At 47.4% G+C, this 24200-nt stretch overlaps 1 protein-coding gene across 3 annotated transcripts in view; it reads right to left on the bottom strand.

Moving 5' to 3' along the window:
* The window catches only part of SGPP2 (sphingosine-1-phosphate phosphatase 2), a 58624-nt gene that overhangs the window by 21673 nt on the left and 12751 nt on the right, over positions 1-24200 (bottom strand). Inside the window, exons 1-2 of one of the 3 annotated variants that reach the window (XM_074591875.1) lie at positions 17326-17628; positions 3141-3299 (exon numbers count right to left, since the gene is read on the bottom strand). In XM_074591875.1, coding sequence (XP_074447976.1) covers positions 3141-3299; positions 17326-17544 — 378 coding nt within the window. In that variant the 5' untranslated portion in view covers positions 17545-17628. Of the gene's footprint in view, positions 1-3140; positions 3300-17325; positions 17629-24200 lie in introns of those variants that run through there. The other 2 variants (XM_074591877.1, XM_074591876.1) reach the window with 2 other exon arrangements.

Genomic DNA, 24200 nt, shown 5'->3' with positions numbered 1-24200 from the left:
CCCAAGTTCAGGGATCATCATTCCCACGTAACTACATGCCGTCAGCCTTTGGAAAACTATTTGTCTGAAAAGCAAGATGGGAAACTAAATTGCCATGGATTCAGACCTTTTTAGACTTGCTGAAGCTGCTTGCACCCAGCGCTGCTCGAGGAGCCTGCTGGGTGCACCGTCAGCCACCCAAACTCTGCCTTCCTTCCGAGATGCCACCTTCACCTGAGCCAGCAGCTATCGCTGTCACGCACCAACAGCTTCCACACCTGCCCTGACTACATCCACGCTGACCAATGAATGTAGGATACAATACTTAGATTGTATAAATTAAAGTTCTCTCAAGAGAAGCAGGGATACATTTTACATCCAAGCACTCTGAAAAAAATAACTGGAAAAAAAAAGTTCCAAGCATGCTGAATAGCAAGCAGAAACTGGAAGGATTTCTCTACCTTCCTTCTGAAATTCCACATCAAAATAAAGCTTTCAACCCTGAAGTGGTGCAGAGATTTAAAAAAAAAAAAAAAACCAACCCAAACTGAGCTTTCACCTCTTGAGCCGAGATATGCAGTAAATTTAAAGTACATTTGGGGACTGGTTGATGTGAAGTTATCTCTCATCTCTGCACTTCCTGGTTGAAGGACCAAGAGTCACAGGCACCAAAGCCTCGTCTGCGCAGATTCAAGAGCATTTACTTCAAATTGCTGGAGAAGGGAAGCAGAGGCAGCAGGGCACCTTCAGCACTCACCCAGCATCTTGCTCAGAGGCTTCAGGCAGCTATTTCCCTTGTCTATCCACAAAGAGAAAGATAAAGCCTACACATATACTATGAATCCTCAGAGGAAAGGCACCTTGGAAGCACAACGTCCTGCTTTAAGCTTCTAAAGCGCCTGGATGTGACCACAGATCCATCCAGCTAAACAGAAAAGCACAAGCAGCTGGTTTTGGGGACCCAGGACTGGAGAAGACATCCCAGGGCACCAACACCACTCCCTTGCTGCCGCTGATATAAACTCTCTTCATAATTTTTTCTTACCGTCCTTTGCCCTTCTAGAACTATTTCACAACCTTTGGCTTCAACTTAGTTTATTTACGACTGCCTTATGCACGTTCCTTCTTGTGACTGTACTTTCATCTTAAGCTCCTTCCTTCTCCTGGTGTTTACAGCCAGCCCCGTTCCCTCTCCGACTTCATTTTGTTAGGGACTTATCTAAGCTTTCAGTCTCCACTCAGGAAATATCCTGTTCCCTAATCATTCCTGGCCCCGCTCCAGTTCGAATTTATCTTTCTCAAATGTGGGTGACTGGCTCTGCATAAACTATGACAGATAAGGCGGCAGGAAGACCTTGTAAGCAGCATTAATACTGCTTTAATTTTTAAGGGAAGAAACTCCCCTGGTTCATCCTGCAACCCCGACGTTGTCATTTCCAACTTGCAGCAGAAACTCGCAGGTTTAAGACCCCAACAGCAGAAAATGAAGTACCACACTCAGCACCGCGTCTGTGTCTCCACCGAGGTGTCCAAGACAGACCGGCGCTGCTCACGGCGCCATGAACGCCGGTTCCTGTTCCCATCCGGCAAACGAGCTGCCCAGCTCAGCTTGCCATAACATTAACACGTAGCCTGCACGGACATTTTTAGTCATTTCACAATTATATGTAATTAAAGTGTTTTCAAAACTACAGATTGTCACAGGCCTGTGTATTTCAAACAGCTTCTCCTTTTCAGTGTAAAATGCAAGTCCAGAACTCCTCAAGCCAAAGAGTAATGTTAATAATCACAATATCCCATGCTTGAATACTCTAATTAAACCAGCCTAGATCTGGCCGGTACTCAGATGGACTCCTTGCAAGGTAAAGGCAAGGCAAGTCTGCAGGAAGGCACGCGAGGAGCTCTAAAGAGTCATTTTTTGAGCAATATGCAAACCCAGAAGGCAGTGACTACCAATTATCATCTTCTGTGGCACGTTTCCAGAAGCAGTAGGTGTACTTGTGGCCAAAGCCCAACTCTAATTATACAGTGTCCACCTACTTCTAAATTTTATCTGCAATTTATTTTTCATGTTCTCCTTATAAAATGTATTGACTAGGATTACTGGCACAGAACAAGAGATGCCTTCTGTCCAAGACCAGGTGCATTTGAAGTGTATGACCCAATTCAAATTGTTTTTATTATTTCTCATCATATTATTTGGACAAAAGGCAGAATACTATTAACCAGAATTGACTAAGCCAAGGGGAAGCTTCACTGTAAAGAAACAAAGCTAGATATCACATCCCAGTTTTTACCAAGCTTCAATTTCTTAAATCAATGTAGATTGACAGCTAAACATCCAGGGTCTGTCATCTGCCAGAGATGCTTCCTACCTCCCTTCTTTGTTCTAAAACGGTCTTATTTGGGCAGCAAAGATCTGATCAATACCAAGACAAGCAATGGCAGTGACAAAACAACAGCCATTCCTAGGCTGAAGTGCTCAGTTATCTTCTGGTTTTCAGTGCCAGAATGGAAATACTTTCTTCTGAATACCCAAGAACCACATTCGTAAAGCCTGAAGCAATGCTGAAGCCAGTTAATTTGAGAATGCTCCGGTGTTAACAAAAGTCAATGCTTTTAAGTCTTAGCCTTCAACAGAGAGTCTGATTTATTTCCCCCCCTGCCCTCAAGTGACCGCAGAAACACCTTGTTTATTCCGCTGCAGCCTGCAACCCCCCTTCCTATTACATTTATCCTGATTTCAACTGAGACAGAACTATACGAACAGACTGTCCAGAAGAAATCAGGGTAAGAGAAAAATTTCCTACAAGTGACAAAGAAGGATTCTTAAAATACCACGATACATTGGGAAGGAAGTGTTTTCCCAACTGCTCTGTGCAAACCCTATCAAAAGCAGCTCAGTCAGTCATTAAGCCGAAAAAAGTAAGTCAGTGCAAGACATAAGGGAGATGAAGAGTCACCCTGCGTCAGCCAACACCTCTCGCCCCCTCTCTCGGCGTTGCAATGCCTCCGCTTCCTGAACACCCGACTTACACCTATAAATAATGTTGGCTTTTTTGTTGTTGTTTTTCAAAGGGACATTCTTACTCTTAAGTATTCATTTGCTACAGTTACAGAATTAACCACTACATGTTGAAATAAGTCACGGAAATACTTACAGACCAAATAATTATCATTCTTCTAGACACAGAGTGATCTATGTTCCAGTAGATAAACGGGAGGAAAGTGATATAAAAAATCTCTTCGCCCAAAGCAGCTGAGAACTTGAACAAGTAGTAGTAGAAGTAGTTCTTCACAATATACTTCTGCGCGCAACCCTGGAAATTAGAGGATTTTAGAAAGTTTTAGTGAATTAGAAAATTATATCAAACACTTAAGATATTTTAACTGTTACGGTTCCCAGCTCTTAAACCAAATAATTTGCTGGAACAAGGGTCAAGAAATTAAGTTCAATTTTTATAATAAAATGAAGACTATAACAATAGCTCGATTACATTCCCTGCAGATAAAAAAAGATCTATTCAAACTAATTAAGAGTAGTCTTTCCTCCAGGGAAACCAAGGATATTTAAGAAAAGGTACTGGTGCTTAATTTTGAAGTTTCTACATCTGTAGACAAAGAGAGCCACCATTGCTTTTGCTGGAAACGCGTTTTGAGATGAAAAAAGTAAATTGCAATTACTGAACCATTTCATTTAAAACTTGCCTCATTACGGCAGCTTATAGCGAGATATATTAGCTTATAGCGCTTGCAGTGGCATTACAGCAGCCCTTACGCGCGCGTTGGCTCAGTAATCGTGGCTGCGTGAGCTGGTCCAGGGGAAAACAAGGCCGCGAGCGGGCAGAGAGAAGAGCTGCCCCTGTCACCAACAGATTTTTCTCTCCAATATCTTTAAGTAACAACAACCAGGATGTCTCTCTAACCAGTACCAGCAGATGTATCGCAAGCAGTATCAGGTGACGCCGCTTAGGACTTTAGTCATTTTATTAAGCTACAGATTTCACTGCTGTCTGGATTTGGCAGCTAGATGATTTCATCAGATGTACCCCACCTAACATACTCGTTTTCTCTCTTCTAAAAGGCTGCACCCAGCCTGCCGGAGCTGGGAAGCCACGCAACAGTGTATATTATTAAGGCCATGACTTTGGTCACTTGTGGCAAGGTTTGCTGCCCTTGTTGCTGTTTGGGACTAGAACACCACTAAGAAGCCTCCCACGCTGTTAGCAGGAGCAACATGCGAGTGAATCACGTTTTATACAAACATCTGAATGCTTCAGAAAAGAGCAGAGAGATAGGAAGAGGATTTTTGATTTGGGGGCAGGAGAAAGGGAGCCCATCTAGTCTCTCTCCATCTCCCCAAAAAGAAAAAAAATAAAATATGGAAGTTGGCTGTGTAAATATGAGATGAAAGAACTTCCTGAAGATGAGAATGCATCATGAAGGTTTCAGCAGAGACACACTTAGTTAAGATATAGCTTTGGCATAAGCTCCTAAAACTCTTCTAAGAGGAAAGCTATTACACTTGGACTTGACTGTGTAACTAATCTACCAGAGAGTACGTCTCATCCTATGTGCTAGTGCAAAAATGTAAAAATCATCTAAGGAGTCTAGACATGCAACTGTGACTCATTGTAAAAGCCATTAGAAGTTCCAGTCCCTTAATCTACTTTCAATATGGAGATGAGGCAAACCGCATGAAGACAACAAAGGCAAGATGGAAAGAAGGTGCATCCATTCATCTATCACAGAAAAAAAAAACAAAACACAAAACCCGACAACTTAAGTTGATTTTTGCATCAATAAACAGAAAAGATGAGTCAGTGCTTTTGAAACACTGGGGTCGCAGGAGTGTTCCCCCATGCATTAGTAATAGAGGCCACAGATCAGCTGCCGGCATCCCTCTAAGGTCATGCAGCAGCGTGCTACGGCTGGCCAAATGATGGAGCAGTCAGTCCGAGTGTCTCAAGCCTCATACGCCACTTAGAAAACACCGCCAGTGCCATTAGCAACTCTGGTGCTTCTGTCTGACATCCTGAAACTGTATTTGGTCATACTTACATGGCCCCAGAGAAAGCTCTCTCCTGGCATCGCTAATTCCTCAATTAAGCATCAATCTCCAATGTATTAGGAATTACGTGCTCATGTGCTTTAGACCAAAAATGATCAGACATATCCCTAAGGTAACTCTTTTATGCTTAGAGCCTCATGGGATGAGGGATAAAACTCTCTAATTCCAGTAATCTGTTTTGCGGGGTCAGGGGGGAATAATTTTTCAGCTTCTAAAATAAATCTGGAGTTAAAAAACATTTCCAGGCAGAAGGCAGGGCCAAGTCCTTCCACATGATTTTAAAAAAATTTTCTTTTTCTTCTTTTCCTTTTGTACCAGAAATCACTCCCCACTTGGGATTTTAGTTTGGTTGGGGTTTTTTAACAAATTTTTTTTTTTTTTTGAAGCACTGCAGCAGCAGTTGTGGACAGCCCCGCGTGCGAGGCAGGGGACAGACAGCTCACGCCTGTGACACAGGATGGTAACAGCCCCACGCTGCGTGCGCAAGGTATCACAGAATCGCTCCACTTGATCGTAGGTAGCATACAGTAATAAAAAGAAAAAAAACAATTTTTTAGCTCCTTGTGATCCTAAAGCATTGTATGTGCAGAAAGTCTGCTCCATGCACCTTTGCACCCTGGGCCATGAGCGGTCCGTGGCCGGTTGCAGCCGTTACCTCACATTTACTATTTATAGCCATTATTTCTGCAGAAAACAAAGACTGCTGTGCTTTGTGAAGCACCTCCCCCTTTTACTCTCATTCAAACCCCAGTGCAGGAAAAAGCCATTACAATTATTTATGTGAAGGTTTAGCATCTCCTAACACTCTCAGAAGTTTATTCCATCTCTACTTTTAAATAACTCTGATCTTTAGGCCTGTTTATATTTAATGTACTGAAGTGACCTGATGCCTTCCCACAATCTCTGAAGCACTTTCGGTGATTCGGCCCCTCCATGTCCATTGCTATTTGCTCTGGATCAGAGAAGTTTTAATGGGCAGTAATTAAGACCGTAGAGAAAGTCAGCATTTTAAGAGCATTTCAGAAGCAAGAAGCCATGACATTCACAGACACAGAAGACAGGTAATTTCACACAAACAACCCTTCTTACCAACTATAAAATACCTATTTGGAAAAAAAAATAGATTTAACTGCTTAAATTACAAGAGATTCGCATGTTCATGTGAGTATCCATGAATTAAATACTCACCTGAAGTATTGGCACAGAAAATGGCTACTGTAGGTCATCCTAATTTCGCAATCTCTGCACACTGCTCTCAGGTGGGCAATGCACGCCAGGGCTCCCAGCGCAGCACCCACCGAGGCGTAGCACCCACCCAGCCTCCCCCGGGGCACGGGAGCATCCCCACGGCCTCCCTACGCCTCCGTAACGACAGGGCCAGCAGAACGGATCACCACCACGGTGACTCCTGGGAGACACTAACACAATGACACAGTGCAGCAGGAATCCCTAATTTTAGGCAGGATGCACATAAAGAATATTTAGCCTTTAGAGCTGAAGTAAAGGAGCAGCAGCTGAACCACTAATGAAGTGGATTTAAAACATATTTTTAGGCTGAGGTATACATGCCCATAAGACCAAAAAAAAAAAGCAGTTGTGTAAAGATACCACTCCTTCCAATTCCCATAGGATTTCTCTCATCAAAGCACTCAAGAGGCAGCAGCTTTCCCTGCCCTCTCTCCGGAGACGAGCTTTGCAGCATCAGACATCTGAGGCTCAGAGCCTGACCCAGAGATACCATTAACCAACATTTTGTTCTCAGCTCTCAATTACTTCGGATCTTTCAGAAGACGTGCATGTTTAATTAACGCTCCTGAAGTCCCTTGCTTCCCTTCCAATGGAATTGCCTTGCAGAAGATCAGGAATTTCCCTCCCAAAGCCCCTAGTTAATACATTGCGATATTTCTTACTTAATGGATAGTGGGGTTTTTTTATGCTGCAAAAAGGCACAAAATTTAAAGAAGCCACCAAAGACCAGGCACAAGAATAAAAAGCCAAAAAATTCCCATCTAAATGCCACTGCCCATGGAGACAATGGAAATCAGACAATCCACTCCCGCAGTGCAGTACTGAATGGAGTATAACCAGTGGGAAAAAAAGCCTTCTGTATTGCAGTATCCTGTATAAGCTGTCAGTTTTAGGTCAGTTCTATGTTTATGAACTCTACCCAGTCAATAGAACAACCTGTCACGTCACAGCCAAAAATTAGGTATTGATCAGATTTTGGAAAATAAGAAAGAGCAAAAAACATGACATCAAAGGCTTCAGCTCCTCCACCCATCTGCGCAACCCATGAGCCCCTGCAGGGATGGGTTGAGGGGCACAGGGCTGGCAAGGGAAGAGGCAGCAGAGGAGGGATACAGACACATGAAGAAATCGCAGAGGTGTCAAAGACAGCAGAGGGGAAGGCAGTAGCTCACAGAGCCTGCAAAATGTATGTTAGGGAGACCCAAGGCATGAAAAGCTTACCTAATCAAGCTCATGTACATGTGCAGCTTCCCACTCTGTTCAAACTTTTAATCACGTAACTGTTTTCTTTTTCTCCCCCCTCTACCCGCTCCAGAATGTGATGCAGCCAGTTAACAAGAGTTGTCCAAGTTTATATAGTGTCCTTGTTCTTGGAGAGACCCCCAGAGCTAACAAACCTGAGAAACGTGGGGATGGAGACAAACAGAAATCACAAGAAAACTCTCTCTCCTTCAACGCTATGAAGTTCTGACCAGCTCTGCTATTAGCAGAAAGGGCTTGTTGACTACCACACCAATAGGCGAGGTCCAATTGGCAGCTGTTGCAAAAGCATTTATAGTGGCATGCGCTAATGGCATAATGATTAGGGACATGGCCTTGAATCATCTTTTGATGCAGAAGCAAGACAATCTCTGCGTGAGAAGTAACAACGTGTGAGATTCAAGCCAGACAACCATAACGCTTTCAGCGGTCTCAGGCAAAGAACAAGCAAGGAGCCTAAAAGTCAGGCAGGACTTCTGGTAGCATTTCAGGAGTCTCTCCATTAATCCAAAGCACTAAAAAGGCCATTATGTAAAGCTCTCAGCAAGGTACTTCAGCAGAGCCATGCTGCATGGCACCAGGGACTGCTGGAAGCTGTTAGGCTAAAATGGGCCAGGCCTTGCAGGACCAAAGGCTGGGACCAGTCAAGAGGGAAAAAGGAATCATAGAATGGTTCAGGTTGGAAGGGACCTTAAAGATCATCTAGTTCCAACCCCCCTGCCCTGGGCAGGGACACCTCCCACTAGACCAGGCTGCTCAAAGCCCCATCCAGCCTGGCCTGGAACACCTCCAGAGATGGGGCAGCCACACCTGGAAAGGTGTGCCCAGGACGCCCACCAGTGCTGCCATGCTGGGCACAACACTCACCCAGTCGGTGTCGCACCATTTGTCACATCTTACATCAGTGCATCTTCATCCAAAGTCTCCCCTTCAGTCTGTACAGGATGGTCAGCTGGGACAGACACACGCACCTGCACGACCAACACACGCCCAGCTCGTGGCAGCTAGGATGGGCCCAGAACATAGTTAAGACACCTTTGTTTATCCCTGAAGACTTCATTTTTTTTAATCTTCAGATTATTTTCCCTTCCACTCTGATTAGTACTCAGGAGGTAGACTGAATTACAGGTTATATTTCTATACATTGCTCTTGAAGTAACATAATTAGCCCTCCTTCCTTCTGTTGAAAGAACACAGGTAGATGTAACAGAATCTGCCAAGACATTTAAATATAAAGGGGAATAAAGTAAGACCAGAGTTCACAGAGCACTTGCTTAGGCAATTAATAGGAAGAACTAATGAAGGAAAAAATAGATGATGTAATCTTCCTAAAAGAAAGCCTTCCTAATTAAAAAAAAAAAAAAAAGGGAAAAAGAAAAGTGCCTAAGTGTCTTTCAGAGACATAGGGGAATGGCTGCCAATGAGACGGAGATTGCTCGTGAAGGACTATGCCTGCAGTCGGCTGGAAGGACAGCCCCCTGTTTCCAAAAAGACAGCCTCCCCGAAGTCTAGTCCTGCTCGTCCACCAAGGACGGACGGTTTACACTCCTATCACTCTGACAGAAGTCTGTCTAACCTGGGCTTACTGACGCCGATGGTGGAGGCTCCACTGCTTGCTCCAGGCCATCTCTGTGTGCTTTGCTCTCCCTGACACGCAGCCTGAAACTTTTTCACTGAAATTTAAACCTATGACAATTTTCTTATCTACTGCAGACAAGGAACAAATTGTTTCCTTCCTCTGAAGGCTGACATGGGAGAAGCTTGTTACCAGCCTTCAAAAAGGACATAACTGTCCTCTCTTCCACTGCTTAATTGCCTGGTATTTCTTACAGAAGATATTTAGTGTTTTTCAAACACGGCACTTAACATGCCCGCCTTGAATTACGGTGCCCAAAGATCAGACACGACACAGCAATGCTGAAGGAATAGTCCTGCATAGTTGCATTCATTTTGCAGGCTGTTTTCAGAACAGCATTCCACCACTGAAGCGTGCTCAACCTGTGATCTCCTCTAATATTTTTTTCTCCACAAAAGCACTACCAAGCCTATTGCGTCCCATTCTGTAGTTGGGTATTTATTACACCTGCTTGTTCAATAGGTATCTGCACCTATTGAATAAAGTCAGTTTTCAACCATACCTCCAACTTGACAAGACTATTTGATTTCTCTTCTTGTCCTCCAGCCTATCCACATCTCCTCCTAAGTTCGTCTCACAGGCAGCATGCCTCTCACACCTACATTTCCAGCTAGTTACTTCCACATGGCTCTGAAACCTATTCTGAAGAGACTCATTGTACTCCTTGCTTTACATCAAAAGGTCTTCTTCGTGGCACTCAAACTCACAGGCCATTCAACTTCATATATTCCTTTCTTAGCAGATGCCTGGAGAGTTGACATCCATGACTCCTACCAGCTCATACGCTTTGGAGCTTGTCCTAGTTGCTAATAAAAAAAGTAAGATCACCTGATCTTCTCCACAGTGGTCTCATGGTATCAGAATGACGTTTCAGCCCTTTTCTTCCAATATCATTCAGAGAAACCCAAAGAGGTCTACCTTCCACCACAGACTCGTGAGCAAACGCCTACGGTCATATCCCTGACATGAGGGATAATGCCTTGATCTTTATTTCCTTGCACACTCTTCATAGAAAGTTGTCCCACTCATGGCCATTCCAGTTGCCTGAGTAACTCCTCAGACGTCCAGTTCTTATGCTTTTATTTTTAATCGCCGACGAGTGTCAACAGCAGTTTCCTGCCAAGAAAGCCGCACAACGCCAGCATAAGCAGGGCTAAAGGCATCTGCTTCTTGGTGAGCTCTGTGAAGGCAGCTCACCTCCTCCATCCTCTCAGCAAGAGACCAGCCCTGCTTTGCCAGCCAGAGGTTAGGCAGGTTGGACACCCACATTTCAGGTGCCCCTGACAAAAGTGGTGGGTGAGCTTCCCATGAGCTTCAGCGTCCTCCCATGTTCCAGGAAGAACTGGCTGATTTGTGCAATAAGGAAGTAACAGGGCAAGAGAGAGGCGGGAGAGGGAAGGGCAGAAGGAAAAGGCTTCCTTCCTCCCCGATTTACAGTGGGAGAACAGGTTTGTTTAATTGCATTTTAATTTGGGAGAATTAGATTGCAATTTTGTGAGGTGCACCACAGAGCCTATGCCTGAAAGTGTCTGAGGAAGTCATTTTGAGGGTTAGGTAGCTGCAATGTCTGTGGACAGAGGAGGGAAAAAAATTGTGTTAAGAACCAGAGAAAGTAAATTACAGAGAGCTCAGAAGGAGAGAAACTCCTGCTTTGAAATGGAGATCAAAAAAATTCCTCTGAAACTCAACCATATTTCATATCTCCAAAGGTTAAGTGTTACTAAAAGTGGTTTTGGATAGAAGAAGGATGCGTCACACAACAACAGTTTTCAAACTGCACAGCATTAGACGGCCACCCTGCCCACACGCCAGCTCCCTGCGAGCACCACCACCTCTTTTCTTTGACTTCCTGCCAGAACGCATGAGTCAGAGCGTCACTAGGACCTGCGTAGCTGCTAGATACCCAGGCTGCTCTCCAGAGATCTGGAGAAAGAAGAATGTGAAGCCCCTCAATCTGCTTTTCCCCCAGCATGCCTGGGTTTGGGGACCTCCCAGCTGACAGCAGCCCAACCCAACAGAAGCATAGAGGGACGGCCCAATGACCAAGGACTTCAATATTCTGTTTCTTTTCAGAGCAAAAAGCTTGTTCTCGTCTTAAATCTTGGTTTTAGAAATTAACTATAGCCCGGGAATTTTACACCATAGATTAGTCACATATTTCTACCCAGCAGCATCATGAGCCCAACCAGCCTGCTTCTGCACAAAGATCGTTTCCAAGGTAGAGGTCTATTTTGAGAGGCACAGAGCAGCAAGGCTTCTGGCAAATAAATAGGCAGAGTAACACCATGCCATTTTCAGACAACTAAGTTATTATTATTATTATTTTTAATCTGTTATAATCAGGCAACAGCACAGGGAGCAGTGGCTGTTTCCCCAGCAGACAGTCCCAGGATTCAAGTCAAAGGGCAGTTTTCTAAGGTTGCACCAAATAAGGCTTCAGGTTAACTATCATTACAAATGTGCCAGTCCCAGGTAGATGGGCTCCTGGAAGGCAGAGGCCACTGTTAACAGGAAGGGACATGGTGTTCAAACAGCAGCCGTGACTGTAGAGAGGCCAGCTGGGCGACACCTCAGCAGCCAGCCAGCCCCTGGGGATGAGAACCATAGATAAGATGTTCTCAATTCACTTGCTGCCTCATTACGAGTTGCAATTAGTGCAGGCCACACTGATGCCAGCACTGTTTCTGATGGGGAAAGACATAAGGACACCAACGGGTGACCCAGTGTCACCAACAAGTGCCGTTCAAGCAGATGGACCATCCTGGTCCAGGGGCCTCATATTTGTCAGGGAACAGGTTCCTCGCTGCTAATGCCTCTGAGCCCTTTGCCATGCAAACATTTGGTCTTTGTGGCATGACTGAGGTGTCTGACACTCTCCTGGAAAACACAGCATCTCAACGCACAGAGAAACGTCAATAGGGAACACCAAAGGCGATATACCTAATTAAACTGGTTAGCATAAGTAAGCAGTTATAATTATGTCAAGCCGAGCTAGCTGCAAAGGGAATAACAACAACCCGGTCTGATGTTACAGAATGACCACACAGCTTCATGGGTACCAGGACTGGCAGGCTCAGGGAACTCCATTAGAAGCAGTTTACAACAGCCAGTTGTCTTCAAAAAGAAGAATTAAACATACTTTTTTTTTTTTATTTTTACACCCAGTAATAAATATTCACCAATATAGTAATTAATTTGCATGGTAACCCTATACTAAAGCATTCACATACCTCTAAATCTAGACCAATAGCCTTTGACCAACCTTGGAAAAATAAGTTACAGGTGCTAACTACACTGCACTGATATGAAGCCCTATAAAGCAAGAACCTGAATAACCGTTTTAAATAAAAATCACATGGTTTAGACAATACTACCAGTACATTCTAGACCTCAGATTTACTTGCCATAGCAGTCAACAGTCACCTTCCATTGCCCAGATGATCCATAAGTATTCCCTGCAGAGCATACACGGGAGGTAAAGTAAAAGACTGGCTGTTGAAAGGAATTTTCCAGGGAGAACAGATTTTCTCTGGCTCCTCGCCCATCAAACCTACCCCTGCTCTTCAGAGACCCGAAGGAGAAAAATGACAGCAGATGAGCTTTTATTCTTCTGGTTGATATCTGAACTAATGGCCTAAGACATTCAGCAGAATTATAAAACAGCAAGTGGCTCACCTCCAAGTACTGGAATTAATCCTAGGATCCTGACAGCTCCTCACTATGAGGTCCAGCAGCCTCCAAAAAGATGACTCAGGCTGTGAGCTGGGAAGCACTTAGTCACCGAGCACCTAATCATCAGCATAACAACTTGGGCTCCTGGTGTGGCCCCTCGCACACCCCCTGCACCACCACCACCACCCACCTCGCCAGCAGCAGGATACCTATTACAATCAGCAAGTGAAGTTTCACAAACTTTTATCAGCATCAGGTGTTTCCGCAGGAAGGTCTAGAAGGTGACTAGCCACTGGTAACGAACAGCATGGGCCTAGCTTTGCTGCCTGTTCTCCAGAGACGACACTGGCAGCAAGAAAAGCCAGCACTTACAGATCTACACAGGGTGGCCGCACACTACTTGAATCCTGGATGCAACTCTACTATCATCTTCTAAAGGACCATCACTCACAGGGCTGGCCAAAACCACCCATGAAACCATCTCTTTCATACACACTAACAATGTCCCTTACCAACAGCTTTCCATGGGAACCTTAAACCAAAAATTGGACAAGTGCAAGACAGGCAAGCTCCCTCAGCCACCACACCGGTTAGAAGAGAGCTGGACATGAAGTACCAGAGCCTCAGGAGCGATGCCAAGGAACATGAACCTCCTGCTCAGCCCATCGAAACAAGAGACTGGATCTCATGTTTCTCCAGTTGCAGCTCCAAACTGAGGAATGTCCAAAAGTTCAGCTATATCCTCTAGGAAGACAAAGCCCTAGCACTTGAGGCAGAAACGCCTTGCTGCCACCTCTCCTAATGGTGCTCGTGGGCTTTTCTCACGAGGGTGTGTCTCACATGCTGAACCTACCTCAGCTACTGTCAACTTAACTGCTGCATGGAAAGGGAAACAATGTGAAACCAAGCCAGTAATATGATTCAAAAAGGAAAAGCAAGACTCTGAGGCTGATGCAAAAAATCTATTGCAAGGGAACACCACAGGAGAGAGAATTTGACTCAAGGTCTAAAGCGAGTCTCCTTCAAGTCACCAGACATCCCATCACAGCAAAAGCAGTGCTGTCATCTATGTCTTGCCAGTAATTAACTACATTTTGGGGGACTGTAATACATCTGAGATGGATGTGCAGTTTTTACCCACCCTTTCCGTTCTTGTTCCCATCACCTTGCTGCTATCCTGGCTATTAGCCTCCTCATCTAAGGCTCGAGCAAGAACTATACAATCACTAAATGTGATGGGGAAGTCTGTAAACATTGCACCAGTTCGGAGCAGTTCTGACAGTTAAGGTATAACTACAGAGTAAACACACACTGTGATCTTTCAAAGGCAGAAAGAGAGATCTCAACAGATGATAAAGCATCTGGGAAAAGGAAGAGTGGAGAAAAACAAACAAAACTCTACATAGAACTTTGAATAAGAGATTATTTTCTTCTTTGTTCCCTTTAATGCAGGCTATCAATTTCAGGAGCAAGAGTCCATCAAGAGGTTACAGATAAGCAGGGCTCTACTTTTTAAATATACGTAACATTTATTTGGCCACTAACTAAAACACCGGACAAGTCTCCAGAAAGTTAGTATTTTTAAGCATGCGACTCAAGGACTTCATACAGAGCATCAGCAAAAGATAATCTTCCAAGCAGTTTCAGAAAGAAATTGCCTGCAAAGCAAACTAATATTAGGAAGGAGTACAGAAGTACAGAGTACAGGAGTACAGAAAACAAAGAATTATTAGCTAGAGACAAGATAACTACAAGAAGTTACTGTCTTGTCTTCCATAGTAATAAAACCCAACAGTTCCTTCACTAAAAGCCCATGGGTTCAATATTAAGTCCAAGCCAGGGCATAAATCCAGATAGCGTGTTGGACTAGCACCATTTTGTATCATCTCGGATACCTGAATTTTCACTTGAAGTATTAAAAAGTGTTTCTATCTGATCTGGTAACCAAGGGAACATCAAGAACATGAGCTAGGCAATGGCTTCAATATTTAAGAAACACATGCAGCCCTCGCTGTCGCATCTAAGCATTTATTTCCTTGTCTTGTCATCTCAGGGCAGCTCCTGTGGGACAGACAGGACTGAATTACAAAGACTCAGAAATACAGCACTCATTGTGCTGCTGACCACTCTAATGAGGCCTTGCTGACTTTAAAAAAAACAAACCACAAATAAAAAAGCCAAACCAGAAACAAACACATATAATCTGCAGGTTATACTTAAAAGACGACACTGATACATCACGAGTAGCACTGCTGGCAACAAATGCACACAGGTAATTAAAGGCCACCTCCTCCCAGATCATGAGCTGTCCTGTCCCATCACCCTCCTGAGGGATCCCACCTTCTCTCCATGCAGTATGGCGTTCATCCCTAGCAGGGCTGTCCACCCCCTCCCAAAGCACCACCAGCTGCAAGCCCTCAGCTCCTTTTCCCCCAAGTCCCTCCAGCTGGGCCAGCCTCAGCACATGGTCCAGCCCACATCAGATCCCGGGGGTCTGAGATCTGGCACAGAAGAAAGGGGAACGTCCTGGGGAGATGGAGCTATGGCAGCCCCATCTGGCCAACCCTTCACGTCTTCTTCACTCAAGTACTCAATTATATACTCTGTTTTTGCAGGTATAACCTACTGATCATTCAAGAACTTACACAGGAGAACCTGAGAGCTTTTAAGGCTACTGCCTTGTGACAGTAAAGACAAAGTAACACAACCTCATAGAAAGCTTCTGACCTGATAATACAGACTTTGAAAGCCCCAAGCTTCAGAAAGGGATGCTCCAGCTGAGCACAAGGTCACTGGGAGTGGGATGGAGGGGCAGTGCTTAAGCACCTTTCTGCAAATGACTGCAGCCAAGAGCAAGAAACCACCACTGTCCGTAGAGAGTTTATGGTCGAAGACTTTGCTCTCTGGATTAGACGACTCCACTTCTTTGCAGATACACCAGGGCAATCCCAGTTCACTTAGCAACAGAGCAGTGAGTATGGTTTTTGGCATAAGGAAGATCCAAATTCACTTTCTGCATCTCCTGGCAGGTTACAGAAGACCCTCTTTGAATAAATGGATCTTCACAGGAGCATGTCTTTAATTCTAGCACTTCATTGAAACATTGGTCAAGTTATTATTCCCACCTCCGTGTTCTTTGGATTAGAACCCAACTTCCACATGCTTCAGAAGTGAGTGTCCTGATTATATGGAAACAAACTCTTCTGCTTTTATCTCCAAGTCTCATGAGGTCTCACCCAGGACATGTTCACCCTTCAGTAAGGGTAGCTGTTTCTTATTTTGTGAAATGCAAGACAATTGCTCTAAGCGAAGTGAATGGCTCTGTTCGTGGAGCATTAACTTGGATAGTATTTTAATATCAATACTGTTATATTAATCATGTCTCCGTTCAAAAGCAAGTACTAAAAATAAATCCTTTAGTGAATTATCTGCATAATTGACTGAAAATAGTTTACTATTTTTCAGAAGTGAACAAACTGAAGGACTACCCCAATTTTCCTTATCTTCTAATTGAGAAAGAATCAAACAGCGCCTGATGAAGAGTTTTAGATGCTTGAAATAGGAAACGAAGTATTAGATGTAGAACAGGGAAGGGTAAGATCGTATGAGAGGGGAGGGGTGGCAGAGTTGTGGCGTTCACAGCTGGCACGTGTTTATTTTGCAGGTAGAGTTTGGAAGACCATTATCACACCTCCTTTCCAAAAGGCACCCCGAAGTGATCTGCTAATGAATTCAAGCCATTACTGTACGAGAAAAAGCAGGTCATCCAACCTGTACGCATGGGTTGCGTCATGCCCTTCCCTGTTCCCTTCAGATACACAACTGAATTACAGACCGGGCCACGGAACGCCGGGACCTGCTCGGCCCGGAGGAAGCGCAGAGAGCGCGGCCGAGCCCCCGCCGCAACCGACAGCCTCAACCCGCACAGCCCCGGCCGCAGCCCCGAGCCCGGGCCGAGCCGAACCGAGCCCCATGGAGACCCGCCGGGAGCCGCGGGTCGGCAGAGCACCGCCGCCACTGCCCCCCGGCTGGGCAGAGACCCGCGGGAAACGGCACCCCGCTCCCAGACGCTACCCACGGGAAAACGCGCGTCCCGAGGCGGGTGAGGGGGGTTTCAGCGCTGGTGCGGACCTTCCCTGGGCCCCGCTGCAGGCAGATCCCCGCGCACACCCATTACCCCATTTCGGGGGCGCCAGCGATGCCGGGGGGTAAGGGGAGAACCCAAGAAACACCCCCCCGGCGGGGCCGGGATGATGCCGGTCAGTCTGCGGCCCCACGCAGCGCTCCGCGGCGCCGGCGCCCCCTCGCAGCCCGGCCCCTCCATCTCTCCTCCCGGTCCCCCGCCCGGGCAGGCGGCGGGATGACAAGGGGTGTCCCCCGGGGAGCCCCGGCGCGCACGGCCGCGGGGGGCGGCTCTGCTGAGTCACGGCCGGGCCCGGCCGCCCCCCGCGGCACTCACCTGCGGGCCGCGGCCACTCCGCATCCCGTTGCGGGGGCCGCGGCCGGCGGCTGCCGGGCGGCGCAGCGCGGCCGTGCCGTTGCAGGCGCCGCTTTCACCGGCCCCTTCCGCGGGGTCGCCGCCGCCGCTGCCCTCCTCGCCGGCGGGGAAGAGCCCGCAGTAGCGCTGGAAGCGCGCCACGGGCTGGGAGCTGCGCAGGGTGCCCAGCAGGCGGGACATGCTGCCAGCAGCCTCCGCGCTCCGCGCAGCCCCGACCCGCGCAGCGCCCCGCCGGCCGCGGGGCCGCGGGCAGGTGAGCCCCGCCCCGCCCCGCCAGGTGCGCCCGGCCACGCCCCACCAGGCCACGCCCTCCCGGCCACGCCACGCCCACACGCACAGGTGCGGCGCCCCGCCCCGGAGCGCCCCCTGCCGGCCGGGTGAGAGACACCCCAGCACCCCGGCGGCAGGAGGAAACTGGGCCAGTTCCTCCTTTTTTGTCGTTTTTCCTCCCGTGGAGGCTCTCATAAAAAAAATGAATGTAATGTGGCATGAGATAAGCTCCACCCGCTCTCCTGACCTAGGGGTGAAATGCCCTGAAGCTCGCCAGGAGCTTTGGGATTCCCCTGGAAAATGGATCATCTAGTTCCACCCCCCTGCCCTGGGCAGGGACACCTCCCACTAGACCAGGCTGCTCAAAGCCCCATCCAGCCTGGCCTGGAACACCTCCAGGGATGGGGCATCCACAGCTGCTCTGGGCAGCCTGTTCCAGTGCCTCACCACCCTCACAGGAAAGAATTTCTTCCTACTATCCAATCTAAATCACCCCTCTTTCAGTTTAAAACTGTTACCCCTTGTCTTATCACTACACTCCCTGATAAAGAGTCCCTCCTCATCCTTACGGTAGCCCTTTAGGTACTGGAAGGGGCTCTAAGGTCTCCCTGGAGCCTTCTCTTCTCCAGGCTGAACAACCCCAACTCTCTCAGCCTGTCCTCACAGCAGAGGTGCTCCAGCCTCTGATCATCTCCATGGCCTCCTCTGGACTCGCTCCAACAGGTCCATGTCCTTCTTGTGCTGGGAGCCCCAGAGCTGGACGCAGTACTCCAGGTGGGGTCTCACCAGAGTGGAGCAGAGGGGGAGAATGCCCCCCCTCGCCCTGCTGCCCACGCTGCTTTTGACGCTGCCCAGGATGCGGTTGGCTTTCTGGGCTGCAAGCGCACATTGCCAGCTCATGTTGAGCTTCTCATCCACCAACACCTTCACGTCCTTCTCCTCAGGGCTGCTCTCCATTCAATGGGTGCCGTGAAAAGGCAGGGTGGGGGGGACTGCAGGGAAGAGCCCCTTCCCCTCCCTGCGCGAGCACTCCCACCTCTGCTCCTCCAGGCGGAGGGGTTCCCTCAGGTCCTCTCCCATCGACCCCCCTCTCAGGTGTGAAGCATACCCTGGACTCATCCCCCTTTCATCTTGTCCCATCTTGGAGCCAAGATCTATTTTTCCTCCTGAATGTTTCCACATCTATGTTGTACACATTCATGTGGACGCATACACCTATAAGCACACACCTCTAAGTGTTTTCTCCCTTAAAAACAGCTGTGGAGCTTCCCACAGAAAGGGAGGAGTTATCACTCGGAAGATACACCTTGAGGTCTGGGGCTGCAAAACTTGACATGGAGGACACTTGCTGATTTCTGCTCCTGAAACATTAAGGTGTGTTTTGTTGGTGTATTTGATTTTCTGGAACAGCCCATTTCTATGGCCAGAAATATATTTTGTGCAAAGATTGCAAAATCATCATTCGCTCAATGTAGGCATATTGCAAATTTGTTACTTCCCCGCCGTCAAATACTCCAAATTATCCAGGATTACACCCAGGCTTTTTTTTCTAGAGCCATTGAAAACCAAAGCCAGGCTCCTTTGCTTTTTAGAAAGTCGGTTTGACCCTGTGCCATTGTTTGTGCCGACTGTGGGAGATGTTTGCCCAGCCTCTGCGAGCGTTGGCGCTCTCGAGGTGACAGGGTCATCTCCTCGCCCAGCTTCTGTGAGTGCCGGTGCTCTTGAAGTGGCAAGGTCATCTCCTCGCCCAGCCTCTGCGAGCGTCGGCGCTCTCAAGGTGGCAGGGTCACCTCCTCGCCCAGCCCCAGTGAGTGCCAGCGCTCTCAAGGTGGCAGAGTCATCTCCTCGCCCAGCCCCAGCAAGTGCTGGCGCTCTCGAGGTGGCAGGGTCACCTCCTCGCCCAGCCCCAGTGAGTGCCAGCGCTCTCGAGGTGGCAGGGTCATCTCCTCGCCCAGCCCCAGCGAGTGCCAGCGCTCTCGAGGTGGCAGGGTCATCTCCTCGCCCAGCCCCAGCGAGTGCCAGCGCTCTCGAGGTGGCAGGGTCATCTCCTCGCCCAGCCCCAGCGAGTGCCAGCGCTCTCGAGGTGGCAGGGTCACCTCCTTGCCCAGCCCCAGCGAGTGCCAGCGCTCTCGAGGTGGCAGGGTCATCTCCTCACCCAGCCCCAGCCGCGGCGAGGCCAGCTCCACAGCCATGGGCAGGGTGGCCTCCACAGCGAACTAGAGGGTCAGGTCTCCTTCACTCCCGCCCTGGCTCTAGGGCAGACTCTGTAGATCCCATCTAATTGTTTCGTGTGATTCATTTTCTTTTATCTTCTCAAAATGTAATCTTCTATCGCTTGAGGTTTGCCCAACCACAGCTCCAGGTGACTTCATGTTCCAAGTGCTTCCCTCGCTGCTCGTGGGCGCACGCCCTCATCCGCGGTGTGATGACAGGGCTGCAGCTGGGTCGTCGGCAGAACCAGTTGATGCGGGCTGAGGAGGGAGGCTGCCCGCTCCGCCTTGCTTATATGTTGATGTTGTTTACTTGCAGGAGTTATTTATTGTTTGCTTCTGGTTTTGTTTTTTTAATGGCGGTATAATTTATTAGGTGCATTCATAAGTATCCGGGAAGCTTTTCTGTTCTTTTTCCTGTTTCTCAGATACGTGAAACATCCACGAGTGTGGAACTGCAATTAGAAATTGCCTTTATATTGCTTAATTCCTTCTACACAGACTGACTTCAGTAGAGCTGGATGACATCGGTCCACAGTTCCTTCGCGAAGGTTATTTTCATCGTATTACAGAAAGAGCCTTCGAAATGATTTCATTCTTATTTTATCCACCTATAGGACGATGCGTACAAGAGGTTTTGGCACGTTAATTTGAAGAGTAAAATGACAGCCCTGGTGGTGCAGCTGGGAGTTTTGCCGCTGAGGCCGCTGAGATAGGAGCTCATCCAGAGACACAGAGTGGGGCAGGAAAGCAGGAAAGAAAGTGCGTGGCTGGGGCCAGCACTCGGTAGGTATTTTAAAACATCTCTTTGTCAACCACAAGTCAATATTTATCTGATCTGCCTACATACTTGTGTCTCCCCATTGTCATTATAATACTTCCCAAGTATTAAAATAGAACTAACAATTGGTGGCCAGCTTCTGTCTAATTCTTCTCCAGGCAGTCACTTGGGTTAGTGGGAGTGAGCCTCAGTGAGGATGTCAGCATCCCACTGGTAAGAATTCAGGATGACTGGGATATTTTTTTCCAAACTGACTCTAAATCTAATAGAGAAAAAAAAATTAAAAAAAGAATGCGGGGGGGAGGTTCTACCAATTGTTAATTTTGACCTGCCTTGTCCATGCCTTTGAGCACTGCAGCTCTTAGTTTGTCTTTATTCACTAAGGCTTCTGAGAAAGCCACAGAGGCTGTGGGGGAATCAACTTGCTTTAAATTTACCATTTTCTTGCCATTAGCTTAATACAGCTGTGACTTTAGATTGCGTTAGTAGATTATTTTCGCAGAGGCATTCAGGCAGAACAACTGCATGGGGTTTTACCCCCGTATTTCCTTATGCTAGCTTGAGTGGCGAAGCATTAGACACTCAATGTCTGAGAGACCTTCTTACTGCTGCCTGGAATGGGAACACCAGCCCAAGCCAGCCCTCCCGTCGTGCGGAGGAATCATCCCGCAGGCGCGGACCAGCAGGGAATGGGAGGAAAAGCAAGGCCAGAATTACAGCATCAATGAAAACAAATGCAAACCAGGTCTGGAGCGTGCCAGATCTGAAGGAACTTTGAGCATCCCTTCAGTCAAGACCGCAGTGACCCTCCGCCTCTGCAAAATCAGGCTGCATGTGGAAAGGATGCTGCCTGTCATTTCTAGCTAAGAAATTAGCTGGCCCTAATTAGGTTGGAGGTGTTGGGGGCATTTTACAAAGGTGCTTGGGGGCCCAGGGGTGCAAATATCCAGCAAAAGGGATTTGTGGGGATGCCTGGAGAGGCCAGGCACCTAACACCCATTGAATCAACTTGAGCAACTGTAAGCGATACATATGCTGATGATGGAAATCTGTGACCCTTTTTTTGCTAAGGAAGGTGAAGGGATTTGTGAAAGTTATGTTCCTAATATAGGCTGATTTCTGGAATGAAAGAAACATTTCAGGTTCGGAAAACTCACTGACGTCTTTTGGGCATTTTCTTCGGAAGATGACGATCAACCTGACCAATCTGCTCTACCACCTCCCCTCAACCAATTTGTGAACCACCTGGCAAATGCAAACGACATTCATCACGGGAGCAGAGGTTTCCCCGGACTTGCACTCCTGCTTTTTTAGGGAGAAGAAGTGGCAGTGGAATAGTGGACAGAGACACAATTTGGGCTGCCTGATGGCCCCATGCAGGACAGGCTTATTTCCAGGCGTCCTGCTGGCAATGCCACCTCTTGGCTACCCAGTATCTAACAGCTGCATGGCTGCAGAATACAGCAGTGTGGCTTTGGGGGACTGGGAAGACAGAAATAGAGACATTTCTGGTATGGAACAGAGGATAGTAGGAAGGACCACAATGATGATCAGAGGGCTGGAGGACCTCTGCTATGAGGACAGGCTGAGAGAGTCGGGATTGTTCAGCCTGGAGAAGAAGGCTCCAAGGAGACCTTAGAGCCCCTTCCAGTACAGGGGGCCTACAGGAAAGGTGGGGAGGGACTCTTTATCAGGGAGTGGAACGATAGGACAAGGTGTAACAGTTTTAAACTGAAAGAGGGTAGGTTTAGATTGGATATTAGGAAGAAATTCTTTCCTGTGAGGGTGGTGAGGCACTGGAACAGGTTGCCCAGAGAAGCTGTGGATGCCCCATCCCTGGAGGTGTTCCAGGCCAGGCTGGATGGGGCTTTGAGCAGCCTGGTCTAGTGGGAGGTGTCCCTGCCCAGGGCAGGGGGGTGGAACTAGATGATCTTTAAGGTCCCTTCCAACCCAAACCATTCTATGATTCCGTGATTCTACGACCGTAGCACACCAGTGGGAGGTATATGGGCCACAAAGAGGATGGAGGATTCAAGGAGAGAACTGAGGGCAGAAGACTGACTATTGCAGTGGAAAGTGCCTAGTAATGTGGAATAAAAATCTATACGAAGCTTGTTTTATCATTTGCACTGCCCACGGAACAACTTGTTTATTCTTGCTGAAAGCAGGAGTATGAATCATCCCTCTTCTATTCCTCCTATAGAACAATGCCCTAATCGCCCTTTCCTGAGACCTGCCTCACAGTATCTCTGGTGGCCAAGAAAAATACTCAGGATTTGGCTCCGTGAAAGATTTGCTTTAGAAAAAACACCACAAAAGTGAAACAAAAAATTCAAGAACTGTCCCACACTTCGTGTGCCCCTTACAGATTCTCTGATCTTTAGAAAGGCAGTTTTCTGTAAAATCAGTGGAAGCAACATCACTGCAAAGGACTACATGAGTAGCATTCTGAGAGTGTTTAAAAGAAGCTATTTATAAACTGTCCAGCTGCAAAGAATGTTTTTAAAGCTTCAACTGGTGAAACTACCTCATCTAAGGGCAAAATATCTCACTAATAGCTGCTCAGCATTCAGCTACATTTTCACAAGGGAAGAAAATCACCTCTGGGCTGAGGATAAGTGTGAAAGACGAGAATACAAAGGATAACTTTTGAGAAAGCTGAAAATAGTGCCTCGCGCTGAAAGCATTTCCTTAACAACAACGGGCGTCACTGTCATGACAGTGGATAATTTTGCCTCCAGTATCAACAGAGCTAAGAGCGAAGTACAAATTCCACGACTGGGGGTGGATAACGATGCTAGGAGAACACAACTCAGTTTCCAGATGCCAGCGTGAGTTTGCAATCCTGACAGCCAGACAAGTCTTGTTTTGACTGGTAAGCCCAGGGAATGGGTCTGAAGGAGCAAATACGAGCATAACTTCTACAGTCGCTCTACAGACAACCACCATGTTTCCCTGAGGAGGATCGTACTTAGAATTACTTCAGCTAACAGCCCTCTCGGGCAGCAGTGGGTTATTAGTTATCCACACAAATGTCAGAACTGCAGTTTTCCAAACAAAAAAACACTGAGATGACGTGAACATGGACAAACTGAAGCCTCCACTGAAACTGCCCTAGAGTAGGCACAGAGGCCGCTGCATTGATGTGTCTCTGGCACCAGGGGAAAAGGACTTAGAACCATAGAATCGCGTAGGCTGGAAGGGACATTTAAGATCATCGAGTCCAACCATCAACCTAGCACTGCCAAAGCCACCACTAAAGCATGTCCCTCAGCACCACATCTACCCATCTTTTAAATACCTCCAGGGATGGTGATTCAACCACCTCCCTGGGCAGCCTGTTCCAATGTTTGATAACCCTTTCAGTAAAGAAATTTTTCCTGATATCCATCCTAAAGCTCTCCTGGCGCAACATGAGGCCATTTCCTCTTATCCTATTGCTTCTTCCTTGGGTGAAGGGCCCGACCCCCACATGGCTACAACCTCCTTTCAGGTGGTTGTCGAGAGCGAGAAGGTCTCCCCTCAGCCTCCTTTTTTTTCAGGCCAAACTTACTAACATCTGAAATCCCGAGAGG

Source organism: Larus michahellis, chromosome 6, assembly GCF_964199755.1.
Source record: "Larus michahellis chromosome 6, bLarMic1.1, whole genome shotgun sequence".
Classification (NCBI taxonomy): domain Eukaryota; kingdom Metazoa; phylum Chordata; class Aves; order Charadriiformes; family Laridae; genus Larus; species Larus michahellis.
This window is presented reverse-complemented; position numbering and strand designations above follow the sequence as displayed.